Source organism: Cervus elaphus, chromosome 19 (genome assembly GCF_910594005.1).
Source record: "Cervus elaphus chromosome 19, mCerEla1.1, whole genome shotgun sequence".
Taxonomy (NCBI): Eukaryota; Metazoa; Chordata; class Mammalia; order Artiodactyla; family Cervidae; genus Cervus; species Cervus elaphus.
In genome coordinates, this window is record NC_057833.1 from 5,110,844 (window position 1) to 5,126,516 (window position 15,673).

Below are 15,673 nucleotides of genomic sequence, written 5' to 3' on the forward strand. Positions count from 1 at the left end.
AGTGGCCACAGGACTGGAAAAGGTCAGTTTTCATTCCAGTCCCAAAGAAAGGCAATGCCAAAGAATGCTCAAACTACTGCACAATTGCACTCATCTCACACGCTAGTAAAGTAATGCTCAAAATTCTCCAAGCCAGGCCTCAGCAATACATGAACCATGAACTTCCAGATGTTCAAGCTGGGTTTAAAAAAGGCAGAGGAACCAGAGATCAAATTGCCAACATCCACTGGATCATCGAAAAAGCAAGAGAGTTCCAGAAAAACATCTATTTCTGCTTTATTGACTATGCCAAAGCCTTTGACTGTGTGGATCACAACAAACTGTGGAAAACTCTTCAAGAGATGGGAATACCAGACCACCTTATCTGCCTCCTGCAAAATCTGTATGCAGGTCAAGAAACAACAGTTAGAACTGGACATGGAACAACAGACTGGTTCCAAATAGGAAAAGGAGTATGTCAAGGCTGTATATTATCACCTTGCTTATTTAACTTCTATGCAGAGTACATCATGAGAAACGCTGGGCTGGAGGAAGCACAAGCTGGAATCAAAATTGCCAGGAGAAATATCAATAACCCCAGATATGCAGATGATACCACCCTTATGACAGAAAGTGAAGAACTAAAGAGCCTCTTGATGAAAGTGAAGGAGGAGAGTGAAAAAGTTGGCTTAAAGCTCAACATTCAGAAAACTAAAATCATGGCATCTGGTCCCATCACTTCATGGCAAATAGATGGGGTAACAGTGGAAACAGTGGCAGATTATATTTTGGGGGGCTCCAAAATCACTGCAGATGGTGACTGCAGCTATGAAATTAAAAGATGCTTACTCCTTGAAAAGTTACGACCAACCTAGACAGCATATTAAAAAGCAGAGACATTACTTTGCCAACAAAGGTCTGTCTAGTCAAGGCTATGGTTTTTCCAGTGGTCATGTATGGATGTGAGAGTGGGACTATAAAGAAAGCTGAGCACCTAAGAATTGATGCTTTTGAACTGTGGTTTTGGAGAAGACTCTTGAGAGTCCCTTGGACAGCAGGGAGATCCAACCAGTCCATTCTAAAGGAAATCAGCCCTGAATTGAAAGGACTGATGTTAAAACTGAAACTCCAATGCTTTGGCCTCCTGATGCGAAGAGCTGACTCATTTGAAAAGACTCTGATGCTGGGAAAGATTGAAGGTGGGAGGAGAGGGGGGCAGCAGAGGATGAGATGGTTGGATGGCATCACTGACTCAATGGACATGAATTTGGGTAAACTCTGGGAGTTTGTGATGGACAGGGAGGCCTGGCATGCTGCAGTCTGTGGGGTTGCAAAGAGTCAGACACGACTGAGTGACTGAACTGAACTGAACTCTGCATAAAAATTAAATAAGCAGGGTGACAACATACAGCCTTGATTTACTCCTCTCCTGATTTGGAACCAGTCTGTTGTTCCATGTCTGATTCTAATTGTTGCTTCTTAACCTGCATACAAATTTCTCAGGAGGCACGTAAGGTGTTGCCATCTCTCAGTGAAAACAAGACTGGGAGCTGACTGTGGCTCAGATCATGAACTCCTTGCAAAATTCAGACTTAAATAGAAGACAGCAGGGAAAATAACCACTAGGCCATTCAGGTATGACCTAAATCAAATCCCGTGTGATAATACAGTGGAAGTGAGAAATAGATTCAAGGGACTAGATCTGACAGACAGAGAGCCTGAGGAACTGTGGACGGAGGTTCGTGACATTGTACAGGAGGCAGTGATCAAAACCATCCCCAAGGAAAAGATACATGAAGAGGCAAAACGGTTGTCTGAAGAGGCCTTACAAATAGCTGAGAGAAGCGAAGCCAAAAGCAAAGGAGAAAAGGAAAGATGTATCCATCTGAAAGCAGAGTTGCTTTAGTTGCTCTGCAGCGTGTGGAATCTTCCCAGACCAGGGATTGAACCTGTGTCCCATGCATTGGCAGGTGAGTTTTTATCCATTGTACCACCAGGGAAGTCCCATAGTAGATTGCTTTTTATCAGTGTGGAATAGTCGTTTTTTTTTTTTTTTGGTACTTCATGAAACGCTGGATTTTTATTTATAGTAAAGTATTTCAAGAAAACATTAAGAATTCTATAATAGCTTTATTGATGTAATTTTTACTATTTTGCAGTTCATTTAAAATGTACAATTTAGAAGTTTTTCATGTGTTTACAGAGTTGTGAAACCATCATTACCTTTTTGAATTCTTTTATCACCCTGGAAGGAATCTTGTAACCATCAGCAGTCACTCCGCATTTCCCCTCAACTCCCCTCAGCCCTGTAGATGTGCCTGTTCTGGACATTTCATCTAACTGGAGTCATAACTTGTGTGGTTCTTTGAAACAGGTTTCTGTCAGTTATGCACTATTATGTTCATGCATGTTGTAGTGTGTTTCAGTAGTTCATGACCTTATATAGCTGAGTGGTATTCCATTCTATGCATAGAAGATATTTTATTTTTCGAATGTGAGAGTTGGACCATAAAGAAGGCTGAGAGCTGAAAAATTCATGCTTTCCTACTGTGGTGCTGGAGAAGACTCTTGAGAGTCCCTTGGACAGCAAGGAAATCAAACCAGTCAATCCTAAAGGAAATCAACCCTGAATATTCGTTGGAAGGACTGATGCTGAAGCTGACTCTCCAATACTTCGGCCACTTAAAGCGAAGAGGTGACTCATTAGAACAGACCCTGGTGTTGGGAAAGATTGAGAGCAAAAGGAGAAGAGGGTAACAGGATGAGACGTTTGGACGGCATCACTGACTCCGTGGATGTGAGTTTGAGCAAGCTCCTGGAGATACTGAGGGCCAGGGAAGCCTGGTATGCTGTAGTCCGTGGAATTACAAAGTTGGACACAGCTTAGTGACTGAACAGCAACAAAATTTACTTACCAGTTGATGGACACTTGAGTTGCTTTCTCTTTTTGGCTCATATGAGCCGTGCTGCTACGAATGTGTACAGGTCTTTGTGTGGACATGTGTTTTCATTTCTCTTGGGTTTATGACTACTTGTGGACTTTGGGTTACATGATAACTCTGTGTCCAGTCCTTTGAGAAATTGCTGAACCATTTTCCACAGTAGCTACATCGTTTTACATTCCCACCAGCAGTGTGTGAGGAGCCTAGTTTCAACACATCCTCACCAAAAAGTTTGTATTGTTGACCTTGTACTATCCTGTTGTTTAGTCACTGAATTGTGTCGGACTCTTACTGCCCCACCAGGCCAGAATACTGGGGTGGGCTGCCATTTCCTACTCCAGGGGATCTTTCTGACCCAGGGATCAAACCCACGTCCCACGTCGCTTGCACCTCCCGCCCTGGCAGACAGATTCTTTACAGTCGCGCCGCCTGGGCGGCCTCTGTAAGTGTCCCGATGGTGTCTTATTGTCATTTTGATTTGCATTTCTCTGGTGGCTAATGATGTTGAGCATATTTTCATGAGCTTATTGATCATTTGTCTATATTCTTTGGAGAAATGTCTATTTAGCTCCTTTACCCATTCAAAAAAATGGATTAGTAATTGCTTTATTATTGAGTTGTAATCATTTATTATATACTCTCGATCCAAGTCCTTTATCAGATAAATGATTTGCAGACGTTTTCTTCCCATTTATGAGTATTTGTTAATGGTATCCTTTGATCAAGAAAGCATTTTAACAACAGAAAGTGAAAAAAATCTTTCAGTCTTTTATTGGGAGTTCACAAGTGTGTGTATAGGGCTTCCCTGTGTATAGTAGCTCAGTCGGTAAAGAATCTGCCTGCAACGTGGGAGACGTGGTTTTTGATTCCTGGGTCGGGAAGATGCCCTGGAGAAGAAAATGGCAACCCACTCCAGTGTTCATGGGAGAATCCCATTGACAGAGGAGCCTGGCAGTCTACAGTCCATGGGGTCGCAAGAGTTGGACACGACTTAGCATTATCTTTTTTTCAAGTGGACTGTGCGCCGTCTTGTATATATTGAACTTCTTTCCTCCCCATCTCAACCCCCTCCCCACTCTCCCATTGGTCTGTACCAGGCAGGTTTGCACCTAAGTTGGGCTAGTTAAATCCTCTGCACCCTGCAGTGTTGAGAAGCAGTCTTTTCCTCCCATGGGCGAGCAAGAACCTTTTATAGTAGTGGGGCAGCTTCAGGGAGAAGGTTTGAGGATATAGGTTTTTCCATTGAGCCTGTCATCTTTGACGTTAAGTCCGAATTCCAGTGGGTCACTTTAAAGATGTGCACCTTCATCTCTGGACTTGGCTGGAGTTTTTACAAAGCAATCTTTGTTGCTATCTCCTTTATGTAGTGGGTTCCCACTCATTCTGATAAAAGGAAAGAATGTAGTAAGAAAAGAAACTTTCACAAAATTAAAGGACATGTATAATATTTTCATATGTACGTATTTATTGGGGTGTATGTGTATAAGTTTTATATTTATACTTAATGGAAGTTCATTAACCAGAATGAAAAGTTGTGTATTTGCATGAACCTTTTGTAGCCTGCCGACTAACAGATGCATAAAGACCAAGTGTGCTAGAGAGGGAACTTGGTGTATCCCCCTCAATGATGTTTGAAACCTTCTAGGTCTGCCATGATAGGTTTAAACTAGAAGATGGAGATGTTTTTATGAAGATTTGGGAGACAGAATGATGGGGAAGGAGCTTGGTTTAGTAGCTTAATTTTGAGAGGACCTTATAGTGTGTTGATTGAAGTCAGTACTTAGGTCTTGAGTATGTAAGGCATGGGGATGAAAGATGGAGGGAATTCTACAACATCAGTTACAGGGTGATCCCTGCCAGGCGGTGGCGTGGTGTCCAGAGACTTGAGAAGGCTACGTGAGAGTTGTGACATTTGAACTGGGCCCACAGACGGTCATAGGTGACTGGGGAAGGTCCTGTCAACAGAGCATCACAGACGTCTCAGAGAAGCACCTTGATCCCGCAGAGCAGATCATGTTGGATAGTATTTGAAATGATTTTAATTCCCAGCTAAGGAGTTTGACCTTAATTCATTAAGGATTGCAGATCCATTGAAGGCTTTGGAACCATGAAATTGACATTGATTGAGTCCATAAACACCCAGAGTGTTGGGTTAGGCATTGCAGCTCAGCTGAGGTAGAAGCAGGGCCTGACAGCAACAGTTACGGCCTAACCTTTAGTTTCCTTTCTAAAAACTTTTCATCCCAGTAATGATGGGTACTGATGATGATGATGGCGGCCACTTATTGATCAGCTTCTGTGATGCATGCACTGTGTGAAGTAACTCGTCTGGACAGTTACTGACCTGGGTGTATTATTGGGCTCTGTTGTAGAGCTGAGGTTGAGATTGGGTGGAGGCCAGGTGCCTTGCTCATGGCTCAAGGGTGGAGCTAGTGTGTGGACCCAGGCCGACCTCTGCCAAAGGTCACTCTGCCGGTAACCCTTGTTGTGGCCCTCTGTTGCTCCTCTGCAGGGTCATGCTGCCAAGACACTTCTGCACCAGCGTTGTTGCATTTGGGGTCCTCTGTGTTTGCCCCCAGGGTGAATGCTTGTCCTCTGCTGAGCTCCCAGTTCTCTCAGGAATACTGCAAGTGTTGCAGGCCCTCGGGGGTCATTTTTAATGTAACTTGACATCTCTCTGTTCTCCCCTATTACGTATTGTACTTATCAATTTGCATATTTTCAGGTACTGGAGTGGAGCATCTCACACCTGTGTTCTTCTGCTTTACCTGTGTGACCTTGAATTGTGCCTACAGCTCCTGGATTGGTTAGATGGTAGGCTCCTGCAGGGTGAACTGCGTGGCCTCTGAGACCCCTCCTGTTTGGGGGTGAGGCATCAGCAAAAATCAGTGGCTACAGGATGCTAGGGAGGGCAGCCTCAGAAGGATGAGTCGGTCATTCTTTTTAATACTAACCCCTGACCCCACTCTCAGTAACATTCATGTTCGTAAACTTTCTAATAATCTGACTTCGTGGCCTTGAGCTCTACTTGATACCAGCGAACTAGAGATGTGGCCATAGCCTCAGGGTTTTAGAACTGGTGCACTTTCAAAGCAGCTTCCTTCATCACTCTCTGCATCCTTTCTACCTTTGAAACCTCCCCACCTCCCTCCCCCAACCATCTTCCTTAAGATCTCTAGCCATTCCTGTTTTCTTGGCTATCACTTAGAACTGAGTCCCCACTGCAGACCAGTTGAGCCAGCATCTGATGGGACGGGGCTGAAGATACTGGCCTTTGGTGAAAGCCGCCGCGCCCGCCCCCGGGGATGGCGTCTGCCTGCAGGCCTGAGAATCTCCGTTTCTTGCCATTGCTGCCCTCATTTCTTTCTTTTAACGACCAGTCCTAACTCAGCTTGAGAGGAGTTAGTGAATCTGAATAATTTTGAAAAGTACGGTACTTGTGGCCATTTTTTATTTTTAATTTTTAATGAAAATTTTGCGTGCATCCTAATTTTTATACTAGTTCACACTAGACTGTCTTAGGGCCCAGATCTCCAAATCCGTCTCATTGATATGATAGCTTAACATCAGTTAAATATGGTGAAGTTAAAATATATGACCCAGAGATCTATATTTGAATTCTGTTTGCATTTTTAAAGGTATTCAAATCGTGGAGTAATATCTTCAGCAGTTTTCTAAAAAGATGCATTTATGTTTAATATAAACAGTCAAGCACACAAGAAGGAAAAGCCTGAAAAGATATAAAGCTATTAAATGAGATTTTTTTCCAGGCGTATTCACATTAAAGATCTTCTATAGTGAGCGTGTGTTTCTTCCATATTTTAATAAAAACAATCTTGAAAGGAAAATGTACCCGAGACGAAGTAGGGGGTGTGTGAATGTGTGTGTTATTCTTAGCTCTTGAGGCTAAACTATTCTGAGTATTGAGAATAGGACTATACTGAGAGCGAGTTAATAGCAAGGCTTGGCACACGAAAGCTAGGATTCGGATCCTTGTTATTTTTGTTTTTGCTTATTATAGCTAAGCTAAACTTGTCTCATCTGATGGTTGGCATTTTGCTTTGTTGAACAAGGGAGAGTCGTGAGGTGATTAGTCCATAACAGGGGCACCAGAAAATGATGACACTAGTAACTTATTGTTTGTTTTTTTAATGATGATGGCGTAATTTTAACGATAATATCTGTTATTGATGGTGCTTTCTGATAGATGATTATACTAGGAACAGAATATTGACCTAGTGTCTGTTCATCTTTTAGCATTGGCTGATTACTGAAGCAATTTTTACTTAACGTGTGCATTTGAATTTCAATTTTAAATAAGACACAATTAGAATAAGTAGTTTCAACCAAAACCTGACAGTAGTTATCTCCCGGTTCTGTTGTCAAGTAATTTTAGTAGTGCTTAAAAAATAAGAACAAAACACTCAATTTCTAACAGATGTTTATTTCTACTCTTACTTTTGTTAGAATAGGTTCCTTTAAAATTGAGACGGTTGGAGAACCTATTGCTGAAATAATGAGAAAACAGCATTGTGTGGTGATGTTTCAGGAGGCGGATTTCTTGCGAAATGCTGTTTCACTAATCCTTGGGGAAATTTGGCTGTGAGCACGCAATTATTACATTTTTATCCACAGAAGGGCTAGAGTTGGCACCATGTCCCTCATGGTCGCCAAAGGCAACGCGTTGATTTAATTTGTGCCCCTGTGGCAGACACTTTTGAGTGATTTAGTGATTTTTTTTTTTTATGCTACATTTTCTGTCTCCTTCCCAGTCTCCTGCCTTTTGTCGCCCACTGCTGTTTCTGGCTGAGCCCTGAGGCATCTTGTGTTGGTTGGGGAGCGCAGAATGACCGGAGGCCCAGATGGTTGTGCGGGGTGTCCCTCTGGTGTCCCTGGCAGGGTGGAGCCTGGGCGGTGCAAGGGGGAGTGCTGGCCTGTGGGGCGGCCAGTCCTACAGACGGGCAGACACAGGACACCCCTTAGTTAGGCACGTTTGAACTGTGCCCTGGGGCCCGAAAACTGCACCCCAAGAGAACTGCATTTGGGGAATTTTGAATTTTTTTGGAGGAGTACTGTGATTTTTTAAAAACAATTTGTTTTAAAAAAGTTTTATTGAAGTATAGTTTGATTTACAGTGTTGTTAATTTCTGCGTACAACATAGTGACTCAGTTATTTATATATGAAATGTTAATCACTCAGTTGTGTCTGACGCTGTGACCCCATGGACTGTAGCCCGCCAGGCTCTTCTGTCCATGAATTCTTCAGGCAAGAAGACTGGAGTGGGTTGCCATGCCCTTCTCCCGACCCAGGAATTGAACCCAGGTCTCCTGCATTGCAGGTGGATTCTTTACTGTCTGAGCTACTGGGAAAGCTCCCCCCCCCCCACACCCCCCCACACGTTCTTTTCCCTTATGGTTTATCACAGGATATTGAATATAGTTCCCTGTACTATACAGTAAGACCTTGTTTATCCATTCTGTATATATAGTAGTTTGCATCCCTTCTGCACCCACCCCCTCCCCCGCTTGGCAGCCACAAGTCTCTTGTCTGAGTCCTGAATTATGATTCTTGAATCACTCACCTCCACTGTTGTATTTCCTGTTTGTGCCTCTGATGTTTTTAACCTCGATGTGGACACCTCTTCTCCTAGGTCTGGGGTCACGGAGGCAGGCGGGGCGAGCTGGCCGACGGGCAGCCGCATTACACTAGCTTACACTACCTAAGGGCTCTAAAGAGCGCTTGTATATGTTTGTCAAAGCCATTTTTGTGTAATAGATTTTTGTTTTCTAAGTACACTCTTAAGATAACCAGAAAGAGGGAGGAAAAGTAGATCTGACATTCACTGTATCTGGAAATGGCTTCTTTTTTTAAAAAAAAAAAATGCAGAGTGGACGCAGATATCTACCAGGTACCTTCGCGAGCAGTTGGCCAAGATTTCCGACTTCTACCACCTGGCTTCCAGCGCGGGCGACGGCCCTGCCCCCGTGCCGCCCGACGTGGAGCAGGCCATGAGGCAGTGGGAGTACCACGAAAAGCTGGCATTCCACATGTTCCAGGTGAGCCCCCACGGAGCTTACGGCCGAGAGCAAGTTCCTTACACCTTCGTTTTTGGGGGGCGAGACATTTTATCATCACATGAACTAGTGCATTCAAAGAAAGCCATCCAGCATAACTCTGAATTTGTATTAAAGGTAACATCTTTGCCCTGAGATGACAGCTTCCTATTATACGTATTGATCGCCAACATTCAGTGATGTCAGCTCTTTTAATGCCAATTGGCTTATAATGGCACTATTAAATGTAATCCTCCCAAGCCGTGTAATTTTGCAGAAATTGGAGATATTTATTCAAAGAATTTTTTATGCTGATGCCTCCTGTCTTATCGTAGATTTTCTTTAGAGCTTAGTTATTCTGTGGAAAGGTCATCTTAATTTTGTTTGGCTGCAGTTTAAAATATGGTTGGGAGGATGGTAAGACATTGAGGACTGATTGAAACTACCCCCCTGAGACCCTGACGTGCGCCATACTGGCCAGAAGGCGGCACCTGCGCTGTTACCTGCCTCAGTCTTGGCTCTTGGTGAGAAGGGAGGAAGGACGTATTCAGCTGCAGTTGTCTTGTCAGCATAGACTTCTGTGACCTGTTGTTGTGATGGGGTGGGCGGGTAGAAAGGATGTGTGCTTTCTATATTTCAACCCTTAGAACTTTAATTATAATTTCCAGGTGGTAAGCAACTTTTTCAAAGAGCTCAAAGTAGGAAACGGCCTGGTCTTTTGGGAGGTAGCTTTGTTAGTTTTAAATCAGTTAAGAAAAAAAAATGCTTACAAATCCTAATTTCATTTAGCAGAGGACTCCTTCGCTGCCTGCTCTGAGCTTTTATTGAGCTGAGGATTCAGCCTGCATCTTTGAAAAAGTGTCTCTAAGCACGCTTAGTATTTTTGAATGATTATTTTTTAGGAACATGGAAATCAGTATCTCCTTTATAGGAAGCAGTTAGGTTATAAACTGATGAATCTAACTTTAATGTTAACATTTAAAAGTTCATTATATTTTAATTCATTGTAATCTGAAACGTGAAACTGACTGGAGTGTATATGTGTGCAGACATTTGTGTGCAGAAATAAGGGTACAGGTGCATAACAGAAGCATCTTGAGGATGAACATTATGTCATCCTTGGAAGTCATGCTTATGAAGATTCTTTTTTTGAACCTTGCATTCAGCATCTCTTAATCCTTAATGCAAAGTTCCATTTTATTTATCTCTTTAACATGAAGTTTACTTTATTGGTCTGATAATTTTAAATTGTACTTTTTCCTGTAGCTAAACTGTTAGCTGAAACATTTAAAAAATCATCCGTAAGGGGAATTCTCTGGTGGTCCAGTGGGTAGGACTCCCTGCTTTCACTGCCAGGACCCAAGTTTGATTCCTGGTTGGGGAACTAAGATCCCTTGGTGCAGACAAAAAAGAAAAGAAATTAACAATAAGTGAATACTTTGATATGAATGTGGTGTCAGTGTTACGTTTTAAATATAGAAACAATAACTTAGCAGTGTATTTTTAAATGAATTGTCGATCATCATGGTGGTGGACCGCTGGTTATACGGTCCATAGACATATCAGAGCTGCTGGGAACAAAGTAGGGCTTCATTCTGACCACTGAGATTGCTACCAGAGTGACCATGGACGCTTCAGTGACCTTCCCAGAAGACGTAACTTTGTGTTTCTATCTTTGTTTGTCTTGCATTTTATTGGAGTCTAATTCTTTACAGTGTTGTGTTTCTACAGTCCAGCAAGTGAATCAGCTTCTCACATACACACACACACACACACCCCACACACACCACACGCACACACCACACAGACACACACACATACACAGACACACACACATACACACAGACATACACATACAGACACACACAGACACACAGACACATACACACACAGACACACACACCACACAGACACACACATACACACAGACACACACACACCACACACACACACACACACACGTGCACACACATACACACATGCACACACACACATACACATAAACATACACACAGACAACACACACATGCACACCCCCCCCACATATACACACTCACAGACACATACACACACGCACACACGCACACACATACACACACCCCCCCCACACATACATACACACACACACACACAGACATACACACACCACACACATACACAGACACACAGATACATACACAGAGACAACACACACGTGCACACACACACACACACACACACACACACACACCAGACACAGAGACATACACAGACACACATACATACACATAAATACAAACACACACACAGACACACATACAACACACACATGCACACACACACAGACACATACATACACACATGCACACACTTGCACACACAAATATATATATCTCTCTTTTTTGGATTTCTTTCCCATTTAGCTCATTTGTTTCTGTCTTGACTCTTTTATGATGTGAATCATAATATAAAGCTATAATATGCCATTAAATATATGTGTGCATGGAATGTCATAACGAAGTGTATATTTATGTGTGTGTGTGTATGAAGGCAGTAGATGAAAACGTTAGTAGTGCTTATCTTAAGGGGGCTATACCACCCCTGTGGAACATTTTGGAAATCTGTGGGCATGTTGTTTTTAGTGTAGTTATGTCAGAAGTTTATATGCCATTTTATTATAAATTCCTCTCACTTCTTGTAGGCCATTATGTTGGTTTTTAAAGTTATATTTTGTAGGTGGGTTATGGTGTCTGAAATTCCTCTTAGGGCAGGGAAAGCGGCCCCAAGCGGCCTTGGCTCTGAGGGGTTTCAGCCTCTCCTGGAGACGGTGGTGTGAAAGGCGCTTTTGTGCTCTGTATTGATCAGCGTCGGCCGAGTCTCCTCCTGCGAGGACGAGTTCATCAGTTCAGTTCGGTCGCTCAGTCGTGTCTGGCTTTTGGGCCCCGTGGCCTGCAGCACGCAGTGTACCGTGGGTTCTTAGGACACTGAAATCTAGCCAGGCACTTGACATGCCCTGGGAATCTGAATGCTTCCAAATTTTCTTTCTTGTAGGAATTAATTTTTATCAATTTAGAATGAGGCAGGTATGCAGAAACAACCAAAAAAAACCCAAACTCCAAACCAACTGTGCAAAATAACACCAGTTACTTTCTTTCTTCAGAATTTGAACTTTCATCAACGAGACTGCTTTGCAACAAGGAAAACAATAGTAAAATTACACTTACACATAAAGATAAGAGTGTGTGGGTTTTTTTTTTTTTTTAATTTTAGTTGGCTTTGCTTTAACATTATCAGTGTAATTTTTCTTTGTTCATCTAAGGAAGGAATGCTGGAAAAGCACGAATATTTGACATGGATCTTGGATGTGTTAGAAAAGATCAGACCAATGGATGATGATCTTCTTAAGCTCTTATTACCACTAATGCTGCAGGTATAGTACATGTAATCATGAGCCAATTGATTTTATGGGCTAGGAATGAGTCTGCTAAGAATGAAGAGGTAAGTAGAGGTGGCTTTTTTGAAATGGAAGGAGCAATGATCTTGATGTTACAACACTCGAAGTGATAAGAGGCTTTCGTGTAAGTTGTGAAGGTCACTTGTACTAGCCACGTGTCCCTTTCAAGTATTCTCACTCACATGAATTTCCCTCGTCCCTGAGCTGAGCAAACAGCTCTTTAAATACTGTCTCCTTCACATAGATCCCTGTGAGAACAAACCCCATTAATCTCTTAGGGATACAGAGGGTCTTCTGCATTCTTTTAATATTCTTTGAGCCCCCTGGGGGTGGGAACATCCTATTTTCATGACTGTCCTAAGATGTGTTAAAATTTAGTCTATCTGGATGAAATTTATTTAAAGAAAAATTCCTGGAAAAGTAATTCATGTATTTGACCATTCAGGCCATGTGAAAGAGTGTCCAGTGAAAAGTAGCCAGTCCCTTCCAGAGACCACACCATGCTAGTGATCTGTCTTCCCCGAGACGTCTGTACCTGTGCTGTCCGCTCTAGTAGCTGCTAGCCAGCCGTGACGCGTGCGCCCTTGAACTGTGACAAGTTCACATTGCGATGTGTTCTTTGTTTAAAGTGCCCACCAGGCTCGGACCTGGTATGGAAAAAGGGGTATATAATATCTCGCTAATACTTTTGTGTTGATAACATGTGGAAATGATAGCATTTTAGATTTAGGTATGGTGAGCCAAATAAAATACATCTTTCTTTTAATTTTATCTTTGTGTGTGTTTCCCCCCCACCAATGGATACTAGAAAATTTAAAATTACATGTGTGGCTTGCATTATATTTCTGTTGGACAGCACGGGTCTGTATTAGTCCTTCTGAAAGCTTTTGATTTTGCCTGTAATGATGAGAAGCCTGGATGGTAATGGTTATCTCACCGAGCAGCCGGAGACGTGACTGAAGGCCGGTGTCCTTGTGTTCCTCAGTATTCAGATGAGTTTGTCCAGTCGGCCTACCTGTCCCGTCGTCTCGCCTATTTCTGTGCCCGGCGCCTGGCGTTGCTGCTGAGCGACAGCCCCGGCCTGCTTGCCGCCCACTCGCCCCATGTGATGATAGGCCCAAACGGCTCGAGCCTCGGGGCCCCCAGCCCCGGGCCCCCCGGCCCCGGCGTGAGCCCCGTGCAGCTGGCCTTCTCCGACTTTGTTTCCTGCGCGCAGCACGGCCCCCTGGTGTATGGGCTCAGCTGTATGCTGCAGGTAAGTCCTCGGCCCTTCCTGCTTTGTCTCCACATTCGGTGCAGCAGACAGCGGACTTGGGGTGATGCTTCACCCCCCACGTCACAACTCTAGTTTTATCCTGGTCTAAATAACTGATAGATGGAAGTTTCCTGTTCTTGTATCCCTGTGTTGGATCACAATGTGAGAGGATTCATCGCTTCTGTCTCGATGGCTATCATAGTTCTTTATTGGGGCTGTTCTATGATGAAAAAATTGTTCAGGGAACCCGTGGAATAAGTCAGCTGTGTGACTGTTCTTTGGGGAAGACAGCTTCTCCATGCAGCATTATGTAGCTTCCTCAGTCCGCAGCTTGAGATGGTTGCCTTCTCTCTCTGTTTAAGATCTGAATGGTTTTCTCAGACTCTGTTTCGCTGCCCAGCATCATTGCTGTGTGGCCCGGGAGCATGCCAGCCGTTGGGCCGGTGCCACCAAGAGTGAGATACAGCCCGGTCCTAGACCTGGGAGCTCACAGGTCAGTGTTCAGTCACATTTCTTGGGCTCCTGATGTGTCATGCTCCTTAGTAAAAAGGGCTTTGAGATTCCACGTGCTGAGATGAGGGAAGGTTGGTGGAGGGATGCTCAGGGGACTGATTTGAGAAGTGGGACTTCTGGTTCAACCTAGAATTCAGGGAGCTTTTCTGGAGGAAGTGGTCCGGGCTAGCACTTACCATATTGGTTTAAAAAAAACCCAACCAAACGAGGTGCAGCCTGTCCTTGGCAGAGGGAAGAGTGTGGAGAAAGGCCTGGAGGGGGAGAGTCATCCTGTGGGCAGGTTGGCTTTCTTGGGACATAAAGTGTGCGATGTGTTGGGGGTCAGGGATAGAATACCCCCCGAGTGTCTTGTAATTAGGATGTCATTGGGAGGTTTTATGCAGGGAGTTTTATGGTCAGTGTGTGGTTTGTTAGATTGTTTTGGCCGCAGTAGAGGGAAGGTCTTTGGGAGTGGGAAGCCTAGGGGACAGAACGACAAGGGAAAAATCAGTTTGGATGAGTCTGTGTAGGTTCAGTTTTGGACTGTCTTACCTCCAACTGATATGTTCAAGAGATGGTTGCTTGTCTGATTCTGAAGACAGGGGCAGACCACAGACTGGGCCACTTAGGGCCACTTAGGATTTGGGCCACTTGGCTGGTCAAGACCTGGAGAGGAAGCAATCTCCTGAAGAATTAGTAGTGAGGGATGATCTGTGGCCCTGAGGGAACAAGTAGGTAAGAGATAGCAGGGGGGAAGGTCCCAGAGGTGACCAGGGAGGTTTGGCCAGGCTGGAGAGAGAAGATTGAGGTGGGAGAGTATTGTTACAGAAACAAAGATGATGAGACTGTTATGATCTCATCAGTTATAATTCAGTTGAAATGATAAACACAGTAGCGTTTATCATGTTCTAGGCACTCTTCTGAGATGTAGGTGTATTGCATCATTTAGCTCTCAGAATCATCCTCTGAGAAAGGAGCCAATGTCATTCCTGTAACAGGAATGATGAGATGGTGGCATAGGTCACGCAGCAGGTAAGAGGCGAAGCTGGAAATCGCACCCAGTGGGGACCCAGAGTCCACACTCGTAACCACCACGCGGGACCGCCTCTGTGGGCGCTGCGGGAGGTTTCAAGGGGAGTGAGTGGGGCTCAGTGCCCAGGTGACTGGAGAGGTCTGATGAGGAGACTGTCTGACAGTACGGGGGCTGAGATGGTCAGTGAAGGATCGTGAGGAGTCTTGTTAAGGTGTGGGCCGAGGACCGTTGGAGATTTGAGAATCATTCCTGTGAAGGGAAGAGAGTTTGATGCTAGGTGAGTGGAGATTTAAAAAAAAAAAAAAATTTTTTTTTTTGCTTTTTGATGGGCAAGCCTGAACGTATTCCTAAGCTAAGGGTACACTGGTGGAGGGGAGTCTGAGGCTAGGAGCAGAGGATTGTTGGGTGGACCGGTGCCCTGGATACCGGGGGCTTTGGAATTAAGAACGCAGGGCACTAGTTCCCCGTGGCCAGGAGACGAGAAG

General features: G+C 44.0%; 1 protein-coding gene across 5 annotated transcripts in view; it reads left to right on the forward strand.

The window, feature by feature from the left end:
- Positions 1-15,673, forward strand: part of MED12L (mediator complex subunit 12L) — a 347,579-nt gene that overhangs the window by 63,274 nt on the left and 268,632 nt on the right. For all 5 annotated transcript variants that reach the window (XM_043874754.1, XM_043874756.1, XM_043874753.1 and 2 more), the window contains 3 exons: positions 8,809-8,978; positions 12,274-12,384; positions 13,394-13,663. In XM_043874754.1, the coding sequence (XP_043730689.1) occupies positions 8,809-8,978; positions 12,274-12,384; positions 13,394-13,663 (551 nt within the window). The remainder of the gene's footprint in view (positions 1-8,808; positions 8,979-12,273; positions 12,385-13,393; positions 13,664-15,673) is intronic.